Raw genomic sequence first — 19636 nt, forward strand, 5'->3', positions numbered from 1 at the left:
AGGAAGGAGAGGTTGTGGAACCACTTTTTTTGTAGTGTTTTTCCATTTATACAGATATGAATGGATATAGAGTCTATTGGAGATGCTAAGAGTATCTCTTGTATCTTGAGTGAGTTAGTTAAAGAAAGAAAATGAAGACAAAAAACCTCATTCAACAAAAACTCTATCTACCTCGTTTTTTATCCTCGTTTTCTATCCAGGGAGTGGTGCTGGGCATCTTTGCCTAGCGCTGAGCGCTAGCCATCCCTTTTTGGATTTTGGAGAAACTGTTAGATTTCATCTCTTTTTCGCTAGCTATTTCATTTTATATAATAGCTATATCAGAATTTTAGCTACTCATAGATACAAGAGCACTCAGAGGTGCTATAAAGGGCAAATATATTTATGATCCGAGGTGTGCTAGCTAGCTGCAGGTGAAAACGATATGTGCTTTTATGTCAACCATGCATGGTCTATTAAGTTTCCTTTCTTTTGCGTGGTGCTAAAGAAAACTAGTACGAATATTAGTTTAGTAGAGAGTTGAAAAGTTACTATTATTTTCAAGTGTGTGAGATCCCTATCGAGTGTAGAAAAAACTCGTCCATAGATTGATATTCTTCTGAAAAATATTATGGGAAGAAGTTGTCTAGGAGCCAGGCCTGTTGAAGGCTACGAGCGAGGTGGGCGACCGCTCCAGGCCATAAAAAGATATAGGGCCTCCAAATTTTAACAGTCAAGGTCTATACTAAGTCTATCGCTATTTGTTTTCTATTCCACGTTCGGCACATATGTCACCGCTGCTATAGCATCTGTGTCTCTTCCATCATCCGTCCTTCTCGGCGAGCGGTGGGTGTCTGCAAATCGCCAATAACCAATCAACAAGACTGGCGCCGACGGCCAGCCACCAACACTCAGCGATCAGGCAAAACTCCTATCTGCACGCTGCATCGAAGGCTCCGCAAGACTCAACACGTGGTGATGAGCAACTTTCCATATCATGGCCAGCTAAATTGAACCAATGAATTCAACTATTTTTCTTTGATTTATGAAATAGATATTTGTTCCTTGGAGGATTTTAGAGCCTGTTTTGCATTTCGCACCCGGGGCCCGAATCCCCGGAGAGCGCACACCAATGAAAATGAGTAAGCCTGACCTGACACTCGTCTGTTCGCTGGTTGTAGCTGGTGGCTGGCACTCATCCACATTCTTCTTCCCCAGGCCCGGGCGGAAGGGGGGTGCGGCCCGGGCGGCCGCACAGGGCCTCCATTTTCTGGGGTCCCAAAATTTATCCGCAGCCCATCACACTTTATCTTATTAACCCAATAATTATTAGTTAGATTCTGTTTTGTTTCTAAAAGTAATTTCAGCAGATCTTTTAAGTAGACTCCTATCTCAAATTTAGAGTATGAAACTAAAAAGATATACTCTAGCAGACTCTCTACTAGACCCTTTATTTCAGGGAGGCCTCCAAATTTCCTTTTTCTTCCTTCATTCCTAGTGGGCTCTACGGAGCCCTCTATCCTAAGTTAAAACTGAGAGCTATTGATAGAGTTGGAGTAAATTTAGAGGCCTCTAAAAAAATAGAGGCAGACCCATTTAGCGCTTAGAGGATCTGATTTAAGGGCTGTTGCTGGAGTTGCTCTTAGCCGATCCAAATGTAAGTGACAGACATTGAACATGCGCCCCTAGCCAAAAGACCTGCTAGCTTGCTCTGTTGCCCTCAAGAGTCTTGGCATTTGGCGATTCATCTTCATACAATCACAACTCGCGCTCAAAGCCGACAAAACGGCAGTAACGGTAAGTGACGACAATAGGCGGCAGACAATATCATGACGCCGTGCGACAACCATGCGGCAGCACCTGGGAAGTCATGCGACATGATATAAAAATTACTTAAAGTCATATTTTCCGCACAGAGCCCCGCTTTATGCCGGCACGGCCCTGTTCTTCCCCCTATAATAATGACAAATCAAGGAGTTAAGCCATTATGCTTTACCCTGTAACAATGAGAAATCAATGAGTTAAGTCAATAGGCACTCGTTTCACGTTCATTAAGGGCTTCAGCATGGTGTCGCGGTGCCCCTTCATTAAGGCCTTGAGCATGGCGTCACACTTCACCTTCCTTAAAGCATCCTTGTTCAACTTCATTAAGGCCTCCCTCACCATGCTTATTCCAACACATGTAATTCTCTTTGAATCCACGTGTGATCAAATGATGAAAAATGTTGTCCCGTTGTCCAAGCTTCTTCTGGTTGAGACAATCAACACAGGGGCAATACATTATGGGCACACCCCGATTTCTCATGTCTTTCTCTGCTTGAGCTAGAAAACCATTGACCCCACTTAGGAATGTCTCCCAAACTCGGGCTGTTTATACATCCAAGCCCGATCAGCCGCCATCTACAAGTTCAACAAATAAATTACTTTGAAACAAATAATATATCATCATAATCTAAAGAGGAGAAGGGATAGCATTTTTATAGTATTATCACCATATAGATTACACACAAGATGTTTTGTTTTTTTTTGTTTTGGTCAAATTTCTACTATGAAAGAAAAAGTTATAAAGGCTAAAGCAGGAACCTGAAAACATAGATCAACATGAGAATATTGTAGTGCTGCTGGGTAGCTTTACAATAAAAAAAGATAATTATTCCTCAATATTTGTTCCAAGTTTCTTTGATTCAGTGGAATAGTCCTATTTTTTCTGATGGTTGATTCATGTATTTGAGGTTTGCATATCTTACTTATTCTAGTAGAGATGCCTACTAATTAGGAGGGGCAAATTCCATACCTTGATGACGAAACGAGGGTGGAGCCGCACGGTTGCGGTCAGCAGAAGGCGCCGCAATGTAGGCAGAGCCGGGTGGAGCCACGTGCTCGTGCAGAGCGGCGAGCAGAGGCACCGGAGTAGGTGACTGACGAAGGAGGAGGAGCTCATAGATGGAGGCGGCGATCGTGGCAGCGAAGGACCGGAGCAAAGGGGAATTAAGGCTGTGGCAGCGCCAAGAGGACGCCCGCCGGCTTGAGAGTGCTGGAGCGACGACGGCCGACGGGAGCGGCAGCGACGACAACCACGCGTGCAGAAGGCGTCAAGTGCAGCCGGAGGGTGGTGGAGCCGCGATTGAGGGTGGTGGAGGAGGCAGAGGGGCGCGCAGAGGCGGTGGTCACAGCGGTGAGGGACCGCCAGCGCCGGGAGCGACGATGATGCTGCTACAGTGATGTTGTAGTGCTCCACGTCAATTATTACTGCAGTGCTAGTATCGGACGTTAAGTGGGTATATGTGACGGCCACTCACTCACGTTACCAAAACAGAACATCGGTAATGGGCTTTAATGTGCTTTACTCATAGTTTTGCTATTCGTAACGGTCATTAAACAACCGTTGCAGTTATTGGTACTTTTAGTAATGGATGTTAAGCGACCGTCACTGATGATGTCTTTATTCGTAACAATTGTATTTAAGAACCGTTACGGGATGAAGCCAAGTAACAGGCTCATCAAACGCCCGTTACCATTGTGACTTATCAACTCGGGCCTGCCAAGATTATTGGTAACGTACGTTGTTTTGTGCCCGTTACCGTTGTCCTTCTCTGTAACAGGCTTCTAGCGCCCATTATCAATGTCGTGTTACCTATTTGAGGTTTTCACGTAGTGTGGTGCTGATTTGCTGTGAGAGAAAAATAATGTTGGATGGCTGGTGGCTGGTGCTGATTTGGTGTGAGAGAAAAACACTGTTGCTCGTTGACAGCAGAACAGAGGTGCATGTACCGTGTGAAGCTTGCTTGATGATAATTGCATGGCCTTTCTCTCTTTTTTTAATGTTAACAAACTGACCTTGTTTGATTCATTCATGACCTTTTCTTTGCTTCGTTTCCTGGCAAATTAGTACCTGATATGTCCTCTGAGATATCCTACACGAAACGAATCTGGTTTCGGAGTTTCAACCACACGATCCTGACTTCTTCATTTCCAAGATAAACTCATACTGGACTCCAAGACCATGAACCAAAGCAAGTCCCAGTCCAAGCACAAACTATATGCCGGAGTTTCTTTATTCCAACAAAGTTGCTTGTACAGACTGACCGTGTCAAAAAAAAGACATCAAAGACAAACAATGACAAGTCCGGCAGAAGTGAGGAATCTATGTATGATGTGTCCATTCTGAGGTGATTGACATCGAGGACGATCATTTACCGTAGCTTTATTAGAATAAACTTGATACATGATCAATTGTTTGTCGGCCATAAAAAATACTTTGACTTGTTCCATTCTACCATTACTAGTTTAGAGTAAGGGAAAATTGCAGAGTCAGAGGGACCGAAGCCGGCGACCAGAGGGGGAGTGAATGGGAGCCGATCAAAATTTCTTCGAAATTCAAACCGTCGGCCTATATCCCGAAAATCACCCAAGCCCTCAAACGTTCTGACCAGAGTTTGGAATAGCTGTTGAAAAGCTAAGCCAACACAAAAGGCCTCGAACGGACGAGCGAAACCACAAAGCAAATCGGAAGCGAATCGGGAAAGCTGCAGAACTGATCTGCCAGGACCGGTCTGACCGGTGCACTGGACCGGTCTGACCGGTCTCGGCTTGTTCAAAAACTTGCAGACCAGTCTGACCGGTCTTGCCTACCGGTCTGACCGGTGACACCCAGAAAACCCCCGAAAACTTGGATTCAAACGATAAATCTCAACCTAACGACCACGAAAATCGATGAAACTTGGGGGATAGCTTCGCCCCTACCCCGTGAATATATCCCTAAAAGATCTCGTCCTAAAGATCAACAAATCTTGAGAATTCGAGAGGAGATCAAGAGGGATTGGGGTTTTCTCAAAAATTCAAGAACTCCAATTCAGAAGAGCTCGTGATTCCAGAGGGTTTGGGACAGGATCAGAAGCACAAGAATCACAACAAAGAGCTCGTAGAATCCTAGCAATCATGTGCACCAAAAACGAAATCGAAATCCATCACACAAGAGCACAAAAACTAGGGAATTGGATTGATTCAAAAGCCCAGAGGGCACAAGGAGGATGGGGCCTCCTTTCCCAATCAAATCTAATACAAAGTCTCACAAATCCATAATCAAAATCTACTCTAAAGAGAGGAACAGAGGGAGAAGAACATAGGGGCGGCGGCCTGGGAGATAGAACAATTCACGGACGCAATACAAAAGCCGCCAATAACATAACACAAGTGAAGGGATATTTATACCCGCGGGACCGGCTAGACCGGTACGCTGGACCGGTCAGATCGGTTGATTAGACCGGTCAGACCTGTGCCAGGGACCGGTCAGATCGGTTGGCCTGCAGCACCCCCTGTACACGATCTCATCCGACGGCCGAGGTTCTTTCTTCGGAACGAAGTCTTCTCCACGATGCCGCCGTCTTGATGAAGATCCAGTCCGCTGTTTTGGAGGGTCCGCGAAACCCGGGTAGGTGGCCGGTTTTGAGAAAACCGCCAAAACCTCACGCGCGGATAGATTCCCGCCTCCACGCCGTGGCCCTAGACGCCGTTCCCGCCTCGGCCTTCTGACGGCCCTAGACGCCGCCAGCCGCCCGTCACCTCCTCGCCCGCAGCAAGGCCCTAGACGCCGTCGACGCCCGTGCCTCCTCGACTTGGCGTCTTCAACCGTCGTCCGCCTCCTTGGTTTTGTGGCGCAAACCAAGAAACCCGTCTTCCGTCGCCGCTTGCGCCCTCGATCCAGGAGTGGACGCCACAGCTGCCGCCCGGTCCGAGCTCCGGTCCCGGCTGCCCTTCACCGCCGTCCACCGCACGGTCCATCGGCCACAGCACCTCCACGGCAGCTCCCTGTCGACACTCGACGCCCGTGTACCTGCAATCCAAAGACCAAGCGCACGATCACACCGCACGGTTGACAATTCACTCATCACAAACAGGATAGAGTACTCAACATTCCTCATAGTCCTTGGTAGCTTCCTCGTATCTTTGTCGAAGCATGACAAACTACAGCTGCAGTCCCCTTCATGCACATTCAATTAGCCGCCACTGGGTCATTTCAGAGAATTCCACTGGCCCGCAAGAGAGAGAATTCCAATGACAGTTACCGTCATTTAAACATCATGTCATCTTTCCTCAGAAACCTAACCGCATGTCACGAACTGATCAACAGTCGGGAGATAATTAAGATTCCTCTCTGCCAGTCAGATGTACATATATACTTCCCTCCGTCGTTAAAATTATATTATGGCATTTTGGACTAGGGTTTTTTTTTTGTGAGTTTCTGAAGTGTTTGGACTAACCAGATGCCCCCCCCCCCCCCCCCCCCAACATTCAGAAGCTGGAAAGCTGATGGCAGGGTACTTCTGACTTCTTGCGTCTAATGACATCTGATTCTTGAAGATTCCGAAAACCAATGGTTAAAAAAATACCTAGAAACTGAAACAAACATGGTATAATCATCTTTCTTTTCTGATGCAACAGGAGGGGGATGTGGATCCCCTACTGGTTAAATATATATTAAAATAAAAATGTGTCTTTACATCACATATTAAGAACAGAGAGTATTTTTGGCTTTACATTTTCTTTTTGTCTAATTTAGACTCAACATAACCACTGAAATTCACCAACCGATAGTGACAGCCTCGCTAAGCATTGGCTAGCTGGCTAGTTAAACTTTGGTACTCGAATCACGAGTCACAATTGTGATGTGCTCCCCGTGAAGTTGAGTTGTGACTCTGGCGCCACGATAGAGAGACACCTTATCTTACTTCTTCCTTTCCATCACAGCAATATCTCCCTGCTTTCCACTTGTCCCACCACCCGTGCATTCCTTCACATTAGTGTGCTTCTCAGCGTGAGTTTCAGAGCTCTCAAAAGTCAAAACACTCACCCTGATGGTGGTGGCTGTTAAAGGTAAGGTGGAGATAATTGAGCAAATACAATGCAAGATATCAAGAGTTTCGACTTCATATATATTTTTCGTCAGCATGATCTATGGAAACATATATAGTTCCCATGTCTACTGTTTTTGTCAATCTGTATCATCAGCTGGTCCCGTGTCAGGACATGCATGCGAGCCTAATTTCTTTCTTGTATACTAATCAATTTGTGCCATATTTCAAATGCACGTGGCTACACAAAAATTCCTGCAGCTCTGTTGTTGTCGAGTTGCCCATTTTGTCAAAGTTAATCAATATTATTTCCCATCATGGTGTGGTTGTAAAACTCAGTTTTATTAATTGCATATGAAGAAATATATGTTAAGACGGCTCTCCTAAATAACCAGAAAAAGAAAAAGAAATGTGACGGAAAAAAATCAATTTTCTGCCTCATATTGAAATGCCCGTGATCGTTCAATTTCGGCGTTTGAAATTACAAGGGCACAAAAAGTACTTTTTGCATCCTCTTAGTATCAAAGCGGGGGCGGTCTGCCCTTCCTGTCAAGTTTTTTTTTACAGGGGCACAAAGCGGACAGAATAATATCCGAAGATGGATGACCAGCCCATCGAACGAAGTGCTCTTGCGGTGACGTCACGCCGGAAGTCGGGAGCAACAAAACCAAGGGAGACCCGTAATTTTCCACGAAACAGCTAGCAGGGAAAGCGATCGGCCGTCCATTAGAAAAACGTCGGGCCCTCTTGCTCCGCTTGACCGCCGCATTATACATAGTTAGGCAGCATGGTTTGGTTGGGCGATCCCAGGCTAGCTACCTGAAAGCACATCAAAAGCCTAGTTCGTGTGTGTGTGCGCGTGCGTGGTCATGCGCTCCTAGCATGCATCATCAGGCTTTGCTTAAGCATCCAATAAGCCACATCAAATTACGTCTGCTAATAACGTGCTAGGTCGATCTCATTGCTTACTGTTGAAAGCGTGTAGTGGACACTTGCTCGTATGAATTTAGCTGCTTCAAGTAGCAAGGTCTGATGATTACCCACGTCTCCAGAATATATAGATACTAAGTTGATGCTTTCAAGCAATCCTCATGCATTTCCAAAGTAACAAAACAAATAAAGTTGTGGAAGCAACAGTCAAAGCCAACACACTGCATAAGAGCAAGTATTATAATAGACTATAAGCAGACTAAATAATGCGGTGGAGGAGAGAGGAGAGGAGAAAGAGAAGAAGCGAATTGTAAGCTTATAGCCGACTTCGACACAGGAACCAAGAAACTTTGTTAGAGAGACAAGTGGACCATGTATTTATGGTGAAAAACTGGCTATTGTACAAGTGGGCTGCAAACATCCTTACCACCACCAGCCGGCTATATTATTAACATTGCTCTAATGCTCTTTTACTTTATGATAGTCATAGATGGCAGTACCATCTTTTTTCCTGATGGTGATTTCTTCTATTAGTAGAATAGATTGTTCCAGGTTCTTCTACAATAATGTTTCTCTAACACGCATGGAAAGTGCATAGATCTACGAGGTACAAATAAAGTGACCCCCTGTTAGTTAAAAGACATACTTTTGGTCATGCAAAGTTTGTAAAGTGAATTCTAAGATTACGTGAGATCATGTGTAAATGCTTTCATCGTGCAAAGTAGAAGGCAGTGGTGTAGATTCTGTTCAAAATAAAATTCAAGTGCAGGTGTATCTCTATATTCTAGTATTTCTAGTACAACATTAATTAATGGTTTCTAAGACCAATGATTTTTAATGGCTAAAACCGCAACGGTTCTTCATTTTCCATTATTATGTGTTCTTACACTTCATGGGCATCCTTTTTGCATACTGGTGGCTCTAGCACCACATAAGGAAAAGCAATCTTTTGTATCATAGCTACAGGGAAATATTGGCCTTTTTCGAAAGACCATTTCATACATAATCTTCCGTGGCGCCCAAACCCCATATACAAGAGAAGCATTAGAATTGCACCATTTTTTTTCTTTTTTTCCTCCTCTCAACCCCACTTCAAAAGTGTGAACAGACTGCCGGCAGTAGATTCAACACCATTTCAAGGAAAATTATATGGCCAGTAGAATTTTTTGTTTATGATCACAGCTCCCCATTTCGAGAGGTCAACGGCAGAATGCATTTTGTATTGAAAAACTGTGCATATGAAATTACTCCCTCCATTTGGTTACAACAGTTATATTTTCAAAATTAAGAAATTCAGAATTGATCGCTATATTAAGGTAGCTAAATTTTCAAAATTAAAAAAATGAATTGATCGATATATTAAGCCTTTCATGGCCCGGGTATGTGTAAGCAGTAAAATAATATTTACTCATTTAATTGGTATCATTGTCAAATTCTTATTATTTTAGAGCTACCTCCGAGCTTGATATGATCTAAGCTTTCTTGCTAAAACATCTAGTTGTGCATTTGATTTTCACATTATCATTTTTGTGCACACACTTATGGAAAGCTTAGCTCATGTCATGCTAGTTTCGTGATTTTGTGATTCACTTTAGTAAAATTTCAACTGGTACCATCATTGATATCATACAATTGGATCATAAATCATGGAACTAACTCCCTAGGCTACTAATCTTCTCTTGAGCTATATTGGTTTGCAAGAGCCTTTTTAGGTGATTTGATTTTAAAAGGGGAGAAATGTGGATCAAAGAAAGGCATGCTCCCAACAAAGGGGGAGAGATGTTCCCAAGAAGGAAAAATATATTCCAAAAGGAGAGAAATGCCGAGTGGATCAAGTCAACATATAAGAGAGGAGTAGCAAATAGGGGGAGGAACAAAGGGGGAATCATGGTTTTAGGGGGGGAGGCCAAGTCGACATTGGATGGTGGTAAGCATCCAAGCAAATGTAAGTGGTTCAATTAGTCAATTTTTGCAAATATTATGCTTGCTTTGATTGTGTTGTCATCAATCACCAAAAAGGGGGAGATTGTAACGAACATGTCACCATTTATGCCATTTCAAGTGATTTTAGTGATCGTATGACAACGCAATCAATGGGACTAATGGTTTCGTTGAGTGAACATTTCTAGATCCCAAGAATGAAGTAAAAAGGCCATACAAAGCAAAACACGAAGAAAGAACTCAAAGAAACGCTGAATTGGGCGAGTTCTACTGAAATCAGTAGCACCGGTTTAACCGATGCCTGAGGCATCGGTGCATCTGATGGTAGTCGGAAGATCCGACGCCCTGGCCTGGTGCAAGTCTGAGCATCAAGTGAAGATCAAGTGAAGCACCAGTTGAACCGACGGTGTAAAAAGAGGCATCGGTGCATTCAATGTACTATGTTCCAGAGACGATGTCTAAAGCCCAGGAGCAAAGCCTTCAGCACCAGTTTAACCGACGGTGCATCGGAGCATACCGTCAGAGCAATGACGTCAGCAGAAGAGAGAGGCCCAACGGCTAGTCCAGTAGCTGTTTGTGACCGGTTGAACCGACGTCCTATCATGAGTTCATCTGATGGTTCCTGAAGTTGCTGCGTTGTGTCAGAGAGACCAACGGCTACTTCAGAGCGCAGTGTGACCGGAAGAACCGATGCCCCTACACCGGAAGTTCTGATGCCTACGCAGAAAACTGGCCAACGGCTAGTAACGGCTCTCTTGAGTTGGTGGCCTATATATATGCCTCACCCCGGCCATTTTGAGTTTGCTGGAGTTGCTGGACATCCCACACACATTCAAGAATACCTTCAAGCCATCCAAGAGCTTATTGATCATATCCTTAGGTTTTAGCACTAGCTTCGTAAGTGTGAGTGCTAGATTAACTCTTGAGTGAGTGAACAAGCAAGGTTGAGATCCTTGTGGCTGGTTCTAGAGTGAACCAAACTTGTATTTCGGTGCGCTGGCCTCCTTGGAGCATTGGTGGCTCGCCGGCAAGTCAACGACTCTCTGGCTTGGTGTAGAGCGGCGTCGACAACATTGTGCGGGGACGGAGAAACCTCATTCGTGGGCAATCTCCCTTAGTGGATATCGGGATCAAGGTGACCATGATTGTGTTCACGGAAGAGACTTGATTGCCGGGAAGCGATACTCTTCGTGAGTGCTTCAACAACGTGGATGTAGGAGCGCCTTTGTGGCAATCCGAACCACGGGATAAATCCTCGTGTCAAGAATTTGCTTCCTCTCATCCCTCCTATCTAAGCTTCCGCATTTCATATTGCAACTTGTGTGCTTTTACTTTCTTAGTGTAGTATCTTGCTAGAATTGGCTATAAATTGCAAAACTCTTTTGAGATGAGAGTTTCACACTAAGGTGAACCATAGTTGCACATCTAGATAATTTATTTTAGTTTAAACTTTTGTGCAAACTAGTTGGAGCCATAGGTTAAGATTTTTAGAGTGCCTAATTCACCCCTCTCCCTCTTAGGCTAGAGCACCCGATCACTTTCACCCACACTCGTGCCCGTGGGCACAAACTCAAACCCGTATCCGCGCTTATCGGGTTCGCTATCCGCGGGCACACGAATATTTCATACCCGTTGCTATAGCTAGGTAGAATGCATTTTGTACTGAAAAACTGTGCATATGAAGTTACTCCCTCCATTTGGTTACAACAGTTATATTTTCAAAATTGAGAAATTCAGAATTGATCGCTATATTAAGCTAGCTATATTTTCAAAATTAAGAAATTAGAATTGATCGATATATTAAGTCTTTCATGACCCGGATATGTGTAAGCAGTAAAATAATATTTACTCGGGACAAACTGTCAAAGTTACCAACTTATGCATCCCGTTAAGCTGTGCACCCATGAAAAACGGTCCAGTTGAATTCATTTGTAAAATAAATACTTGCAAGAACCAAAAGCCCTCGCCGAGGAAAAAGCAGAGGGAAAAAAAATATATACTAGTCCTACTTGGGGAAGGGATTCGTTGGGCAGCTCCGGTCGTCTTCCCGGTGGACAAAACCGCGTTTTTCCACGGCCACCGTCCCCAACATTCGCCGATTCCAACCCCGCCTCGCCTCCTCTCCGTGTTCAAAACCTGCACACCTCCTCCCCCCTTTCTCCCTCCCTCCCCAGCTCGTCTTCACCTCCCAACCCCTCGTTGTTTCTATAATTCCCCCCAACTCCACCGCCACCAACCTCCTCCGCCTCTCCCTCCCACCATCGCCACCACCGCCTGCTGTTCCATGAAGGACTAGTCAATCCGTCCACCACAGCCATGGCGCCGCTCGCGGAGCTCTCGTTGCTCCTCTTATTGGTCCTCCTCTCGCCGTTCGTGGCGTCAGCTGGTGTCGCCAAGCTCAACTCTTCGTCGCCCCTGTTTGGCATCGAGTTCCCGCCGTTCAACACCGCCGTCGCCGACACCGGCTGCGACGGCAAGCTGGTAGCGGGGGATGAGCGGAAGCAGCCGGCGAGCCTGTCCCCGTCGCTGAAGCTGCACATGACCCGCCGCGCCGATGCGGCGGGCAGGACGCGGAAAGACTCGTTCTTGGATTCGGCCCACAAGGACGCCGTCCGCATCGAGACGATGCGCCGGAGGGCGTCGCCGGCACGGCCTGGTGGCCAACGGGCGGCGGCGGCGTACTCCCCGCGGCGCGCTCTGTCGGAGCGGCTGGTGGCGACGGTGGAGTCCGGCGTGGCGGTCGGGTCCGGCGAGTACCTGATGGACGTCTACGTCGGCACGCCGCCGCGGCGGTTCCAGATGATCATGGACACCGGCAGCGACCTCAACTGGCTGCAGTGCATGCCGTGCCTGGACTGCTTCGAGCAGCGCGGCCCGGTGTTCGAGCCCGCGGCGTCCTCCACCTACCGCAACGTGACCTGCGGCGACCAGCGCTGCGGCCTCGTGGCGCCGCCGGAGGCGCCGAGGGCGTGCCGCCGCCCGGGCGACGACCCCTGCCCCTACTACTACTGGTACGGCGACCAGTCCAACACCACCGGCGACCTGGCCCTCGAGTCCTTCACCGTCAACCTGACGGCCCCGGGCGCGTCCCGGCGCGTGGACGGCGTGGTGTTCGGGTGCGGGCACCGGAACCGCGGCCTCTTCCACGGCGCGGCGGGGCTGCTCGGCCTCGGGCGGGGCCCGCTGTCGTTCGCGTCCCAGCTCCGCGCCGTGTACGGGCACACCTTCTCCTACTGCCTCGTCGACCACGGCAGCGACGTCGGCAGCAAGGTGGTGTTCGGGGAGGACCCGCTGCTGCTGGCGCACCCGCGGCTCCACTACACGGCGTTCGCGCCCGCGTCCTCGCCGGCGGACACGTTCTACTACGTCCAGCTCAGGGGCGTGCTCGTCGGCGGCGAGCTGCTGAACATCAGCTCGGACACGTGGGGCGTGTCCAAGGACGGGTCCGGCGGCACGATCATCGACTCCGGCACGACGCTGAGCTACTTCGCGGAGCCGGCGTACAGGGTGATCCGGCAGGCGTTCGTGGACCGCATGAGCAGGTCGTACCCGCTGATCGCCGACTTCCCGGTGCTCAACCCGTGCTACGACGTGTCCGGCGTGGAGCGGCCCGAGGTGCCGGAGCTGTCGCTGGCGTTCGCCGACGGCGCGGTGTGGGACTTCCCGGCGGAGAACTACTTCATCCGGCTGGACGACGGGATTATGTGCCTGGCGGTGCTGGGCACCCCGCGCTCCGGCATGTCCATCATCGGCAACTTCCAGCAGCAGAACTTCCACGTGGTGTACGACCTGCAGAAGAACCGGCTGGGCTTCGCGCCGCGGCGGTGCGCCGATGTCTAGGCGGCGGCGGCGAGGCCGCGCCGCAGTTCCATTGATTCCGTTCAACAACAGTATGTAGCAATAGCTGATTGGGAGGCGAATTGGGTGTAGAAATTTTTGGTTGGGAAGGATGGTGGCACGCACACAAGCTCTAGTACTAGTAGTATTTTAAAAAAAACAAAGGTTTTTGGTGCTCAAATCTCCAAGCAGAGGAGATTGGGAACTAGAAGTAGGAACACCCTAGTCGTTTCTACCATTCCGTCTGTACACAGTAAGTCATTACGGGTCAAAAAGAATTTTGCCTGATTTCCTTTTTGTTCCGCGTTGTTTGGGCGATAACAGGAAGAAGTATTCATTCAGTAGGATCGTGACCTGGTTCTTTTTCAGTTTGGTGGTGGCTCCCCCTTTGGGGGCAGATATTATACAGAAATCAGAAGCCCTTTTCTCATTCAGTTTCTTCAGACGTTCCAATCGGCGCAGCAGAATAGCTTTTCTTTTTTGATGAGAGCAGCAGAATGATTGAGATTCTGCAGCAACTAGTATACCACCACCGTATCTCTCTGTTCATGCCGACCGTGTCAAACAACATATTCCCTCTGTCTCGAATATAAGTATTTGTTGACTTTTACGGATCACGTTTGACCATTCATCTTATTTAAAAAATTTATAAAAATATAAAAACAATTATGATATATTTAAAATATATACGATGATAAACATGTTATAACAAAATAAATAATATTTTCACAAATTTTTTGAATAAAATGAATGGTAAAAAGTGAGTCGCGGAAGTCGATAAATATTTATATTTTGAGACCCGGTGACTGGTACCAAGAGATTCTCTGTATTCTGTGTCTCTGGCTGTGTTTAGATCCCTGGAAAACGGGTAAAAAAGGTCATATCGGATACTGTAGCATACTATAGCACTTTTCATGTGATTGTGGTAAATATTGTCCTACCATGACTTAACTAGGCTCAAAAGATTCGTTTCGCAACGTACATCAAAACTATGCAATTAGTTTTTTTATTTACCTACATTTAGTACTCTATACATGAGTCATTTGTTATATTTAATGTTTCGATGTGATAGAAAATTTGTAAAATTTGAAGGAGTTTGGGGTTCTAAACACGCCCCACAAAAACTTTGCAAGAAATGGCTGGCCGGACTCGATTGCAAGAAATGGCTGGCCGGACTCGACTCGGAGTGCGAGTCATGGTGCGCAGTAACGACCACCGGGCGGGCGGCCGCTCTGCGTCGGCGCCTGCCGCTGCGTCCGCGGGGTTTGTCAATTCGTAGGGGCGCGGGCGGGGCGTGAGGTTGGTTTGGTTGGTTGGCCTGTGGCCTGCTGCGTCAGCGGCTCAGCGCTAGCTCTTGTCAGCTTCCTCCGCTCTCCCCGCGTCTCCTTCGAGACAGGGCCCCGCGGCCGCAGGTTCTGCCCTCTGCTGGCGTGACTGCGTGGCGGAGAGGAGGGGAGAGCGAGCAGCGGAGGCCGGAGGAAGGCAGCGCGGCGCTGCGCTGTCTGTCCGCGGTGCCGGGGCGTGGATCGGATTGGATGGGCCGGTGCCGGCGCCCGGCGGTGCGCAGGGCAGCGACCTGGCTAGGGATGGCTGGCTGGCTGGCCAAATTAATTGCGGGGCAGCGGGCTGCCGGGGCCGGCCAGCTGCCGTGAGCGGATTCACGTCACACGAGTGTCCCCGAACAGATGCCACTCTGCTTTTCGTTCCTCTGCGCAAAAAAAAGGGTGAAAATTAGATCCCGTTTAGTTCCAAAATTTTTTCCAATATTCGTCACATCGAATTTTTAAATACATGCATGGAGTATTAAATGTAATTGAATAAATAATTAATTACACAGTTTAACTGATTAGCACGAGATGAATCTTTTAAGCCTAATTAATCTATAATTAGATATTATTTATCAAATAACAACGAAATATGTTACAGTACTAAAATTTAAACCTTTTCACGAACTAAACACAGCCAGTAGTAGGTTAGAGCATTTTCTCGTGCCATAATGGCTCGTTTGCTATCCGGCAGGGAGAAGCGAGCTGATCCCTGTCCTCCCTTCCATTTGCTAGCGCTGACAAAACAAATACAGGAGCTTTCTCTTGTCGTTTATGTTTAACTTTCATCATCAATCCAACATTACCCTCTCACGCCTCCGCCGCGTGATCCTTGCTGCCTCGGGGGCCTGGTGGTGGTACGTGCTTGCTATCTTTCCGTCGCACACGCTGAGAAGAGTCAAGCCAGGCAACACACGGGCCCAGAGAACCAGGCACATGCTGGGAAGCGCATGCCTCTGCCTGCCTGCGTGCCTGGTTCCGCGAATTTTCCCCCAAAAGGTCGACCCGGAAATGTTCCTCGAATGTGATTGCTACGTGAAAATTCATTCAGCCGGAACAACCTCAGAAAAAGTTGCAGGACTCTGCGTCGTCGGTCAAGCATCACAGCATGTACCACAGTACAGGCAGTAAATACAGTAATACTACCGGACCGGTCCGTATCAGAAAGAGACAGATGACACACGGTCCTCGTCTTGTGCGGCACACCTGCAACGGTAGAGGAGTGGTCGCCGTCCGTACAGGAGGAACAAGGAAAAATAGACAAGATGAGCAACTGGTAAAGGACGGCGCACGAGCCGGTCCGCGCCTCTCGTGGCGCTAGTCACCCATGCACGCACACACCGACGTGTTTGGTTCCGTTGTTCTATTCACGCTAAAAAAAATCTTGCATACAAGGAGGATTAAACGGAATTTATTTTCAAAATTTTTCACAGAGAAGTATAATTTTCCACGATGAATCTAATAACAGTAATTAATTCATGATAAACTACAATATACAATAGTAAATATTCTCTAATTATATAGTCAAAGGCATCATTAAATTCATCTGACGAAGTAGCGCAGGTGGTGAAGTTAGTTTTACAAACTGATTTTATTTAATATTTCTAATTAATAATTAAAATTACTACAGTTACTAGTGTAACACAATCCGCTTGCGCCGAGTAACGCTGACGGCCGTTGATTTTACCAACCTACTCCGACCGAGGCGAGGCGAGACGAGACAGCCCATTCGCACATTCCCAAGCCGACGCCTCGTGATCGGGTCCTCCGGTTGCTTGCTTGCTTCGAGCGCGTGCGCGACGACGATCAGACGGCTGCTGCCGGTTGTGCAAGCGCGACGCCAAACATCCATCCAGTCCAGATTCCTGACCAGATCAAACAAACTTTATTCATTGGACACTGGAATTGCACAAGTCGCGTTCGAAGCTGGCCGCTGGCGGTAGGACCGGGAGGACTGGACTGGAACCCCTCCTCCGCGCGCGGCGCGGCCTTTGACTCTCGGAGAAGGACCCGCCAGGGCATGCCCAAGGCGTCAAGGGGACTATTGCCCGGCCGGCCGGCCCTACTCTGTCTCTGCCCCGCTCTGGATAAGCAGCAACCGCTGCTGGTACGCAAAACTTGAGGGACAGAACGATCTGCGATAGGAGTAACATGGAGGAGTTGACCTAAACTACAGGGGCTAACTTGCAAAACAACGCTCTAAAGATGGCGGGTCCTATTTTGGAGAAGCTCAGGGGTTAAACCATAAAATAAAGGATTGGTTTGTAAATTCTTTTCACCTAGCATGGACCGCGGGTTGATTTGCATGAAACCGAGGGTCTCTTTTGTAAAAGTTCCCCGGTAGACTGGTATAAGGCTTGTTTGACTCGGGTCAGATCTTATCCGGTCCGTCGGATCGCGATCTAACAGCTCGGGTCGGTTGGGGCGGAGGGCGGTGGTGCAAGGCGCCGACGGCGAACGGAGCGGCAGCGTGGACACCGGCGGCGAGCAGACCGCGGCAGGGGCTCGCCGGCGTTTCGCGATAACGGGATTACGGCTCGGTTCAACGCGGGTTTTGCACGGGGAGGTAGCGCGCGACGCCAGGAACGCGATTGCGGCCTCTACACGGCGGATCGGCGGCTCTGTGGCGAGCGGCGGCGGAGCAGAGCCGGCGGGCGTGGGCGCGCGCGCAGGAGCGAGAAGGGGAGGGGAAAAAAAGGGTCGGAGAGCTCCCTTGCTACCTTGCGAAACTTCTAGGGCGGTGAACTTGTCGAGGAGAAAGCACGGGGTCGACGGCGAAATGGCGACGACTCGCGAGAAGGAAGACACCACGACGAAGAAGACGACGAGCTGAGCACTAGGGTGATGTCGGATTTCACCGGAGATGCACGGATGCGCAGGATGGTGGGATTCTGGGGAAAATATTATTTTAGGGATTCCCAAACAAGGAGGCTCCCTATGCGTAGTCTATATTTTTGTGTGGAGTTGCCATGAGAGGTTGGTTTAATATATAGGGACAAAAGTCTCACCATCCCACATCAACTAGCAATGTGGTACTAAACCTCCCTCCCATGCTAATGGGCTTTACGTGCCTTTAGCCCATTAGGGAACACACGAATGGGCCCTTGAGGTCCATTAGAGATTTATGTACTTTTGATAGACTTAGCCCATTTAAAATTCAGAATTAATTATTTCGAAATTAAAATAATTCTAGAAAAATCTAGAATTCATATTTAAAGTCCGAAAAATATTCCAAATGGCCCGAAAATTTTAGGAAAAAATCCTGGAAATATATTGGGACCTAACGAACTCAAATAAAATATTTAGAGCTCAAGAGAAGATTTGGAAGAGCCTCTAAAAATTAGAGTTTGCTCTAGGGAAAATGGGAAAAGAATCCAGAAAAATCCGGAAAATTCCCGGGAAGAACTTTTGATGATAGAACACGTTTTGAAAGGTTTTCACACTCAACAACACTATGCATGTGACATGAATGCATCACCAGAAGAACAACATCATTTAATTTGAAAAACAACCAATATTTATTTTCTTTTACACTAAATTCTCTGTGAAGAAAAATAAATGTTGAGAAAATTATTTTTTTATTTTTATTTTTAATCACATCCTGAAATTCAAAAATTTCAGGGTGTGACAGAACTACCCCCCTTAAAAAGGAATCTCGTCCCGAGATTCACAAGGTTAGCAAGAGACAAAGGTTTAGGTGGGTACCATCCGACACACATTAACTTTCTTCTCAGTTATTCCTTCTTGCAATGTATTCTTCTTAATTCCTGATAACTGACACGAAACACTTCGCGGATACTCAATCTAATTCCTCCTTTAACTTCCATTCTTTCCACAGCTTTGTTGACACATCTTTCAAAGAACATCCTTCGTACCTTGATAAAGTGATTTGAATAGAGCTTAGTTGCTTCTTCTGGCTTGAGTATATGGTATCACTTCTCAAGTCCACAAACACATCTCATAACCTTCAAGTAAAGTGACGAAGACAAGCCAACCGTAAAGTTTAGATCTTTTCATACATCCTCAAGCAGCCACTGCGTTGTAGAAACATGATTTTCTTGGTTTAGTATCTTGGCGACTCGTGGTGGCATGAGAATTGGAGACTGACGGCATTCTCATTTGGCAGAGGTATCCTGATCATCCGTCTTGGCAAGGGGATCAACTGATGACGTCTGACCGAGTGTATGGCTATTGGAGCTTCGGTTCTTGGGTTGATCATTATCCTCCTTTTTACCAATTCTTGGTGGTCGCATTTTAAATAAATCAAGGTGGAGGGGGAAAGACATGGGGGTAACAAAAAGGGAAAAGAGTGCATTTTTGTCTGCAGCTTCTTTCATTTGTCGATCATTGTAGACGCTTGAAGACTTATACTATTGCTGTCAGTGTTGCCATGAACTTCTTTCTTGACATCCTTTAAAGGATTAGGTAGAAAGATAGAAGATAACAAGGAGGTGGGAGGTACATAAGAACCCATTTAGGCAACTGATGTCACTGTAGTAGAAGACCCACAATACACCAACAATCATTACAAAGAAGTGAAATCAAACAAGGTCATAAAGGCAAACAATCATCACGCAAACATCAAATTCCACCAGTCAACATAGTCAAAACGATGCTAAACGTTGTTAATAGAGCTATAAGGGGGTACTCATAAACATGGTTATATCTTCCAGCTTCATTGTTGATGACACGTGCCTCCTTCAACTTGTCCAGCGTTGACTCCACCTTCGTGTTTGTAGTGGTAGTGAGAGTGTCATAACCTTGCTCAGGCTT

General features: G+C 47.1%; 1 protein-coding gene across 1 annotated transcript; it reads left to right on the plus strand.

The window, feature by feature from the left end:
- The first annotated feature begins 11724 nt into the window (after positions 1-11724).
- Positions 11725-13885, plus strand: LOC120699902 (aspartic proteinase nepenthesin-2-like). Its single transcript, XM_039984019.1, has one exon. It carries the CDS (start codon positions 12018-12020, stop codon positions 13539-13541), a length of 1524 nt encoding a protein of 507 aa, XP_039839953.1. The 5' UTR covers positions 11725-12017; the 3' UTR covers positions 13542-13885.
- The last annotated feature ends 5751 nt before the right edge of the window (positions 13886-19636 follow it).

The sequence above is a fragment of the Panicum virgatum genome, chromosome 1K, assembly GCF_016808335.1.
Source record: "Panicum virgatum strain AP13 chromosome 1K, P.virgatum_v5, whole genome shotgun sequence".
Lineage (NCBI taxonomy): Eukaryota > Viridiplantae > Streptophyta > Magnoliopsida > Poales > Poaceae > Panicum > Panicum virgatum.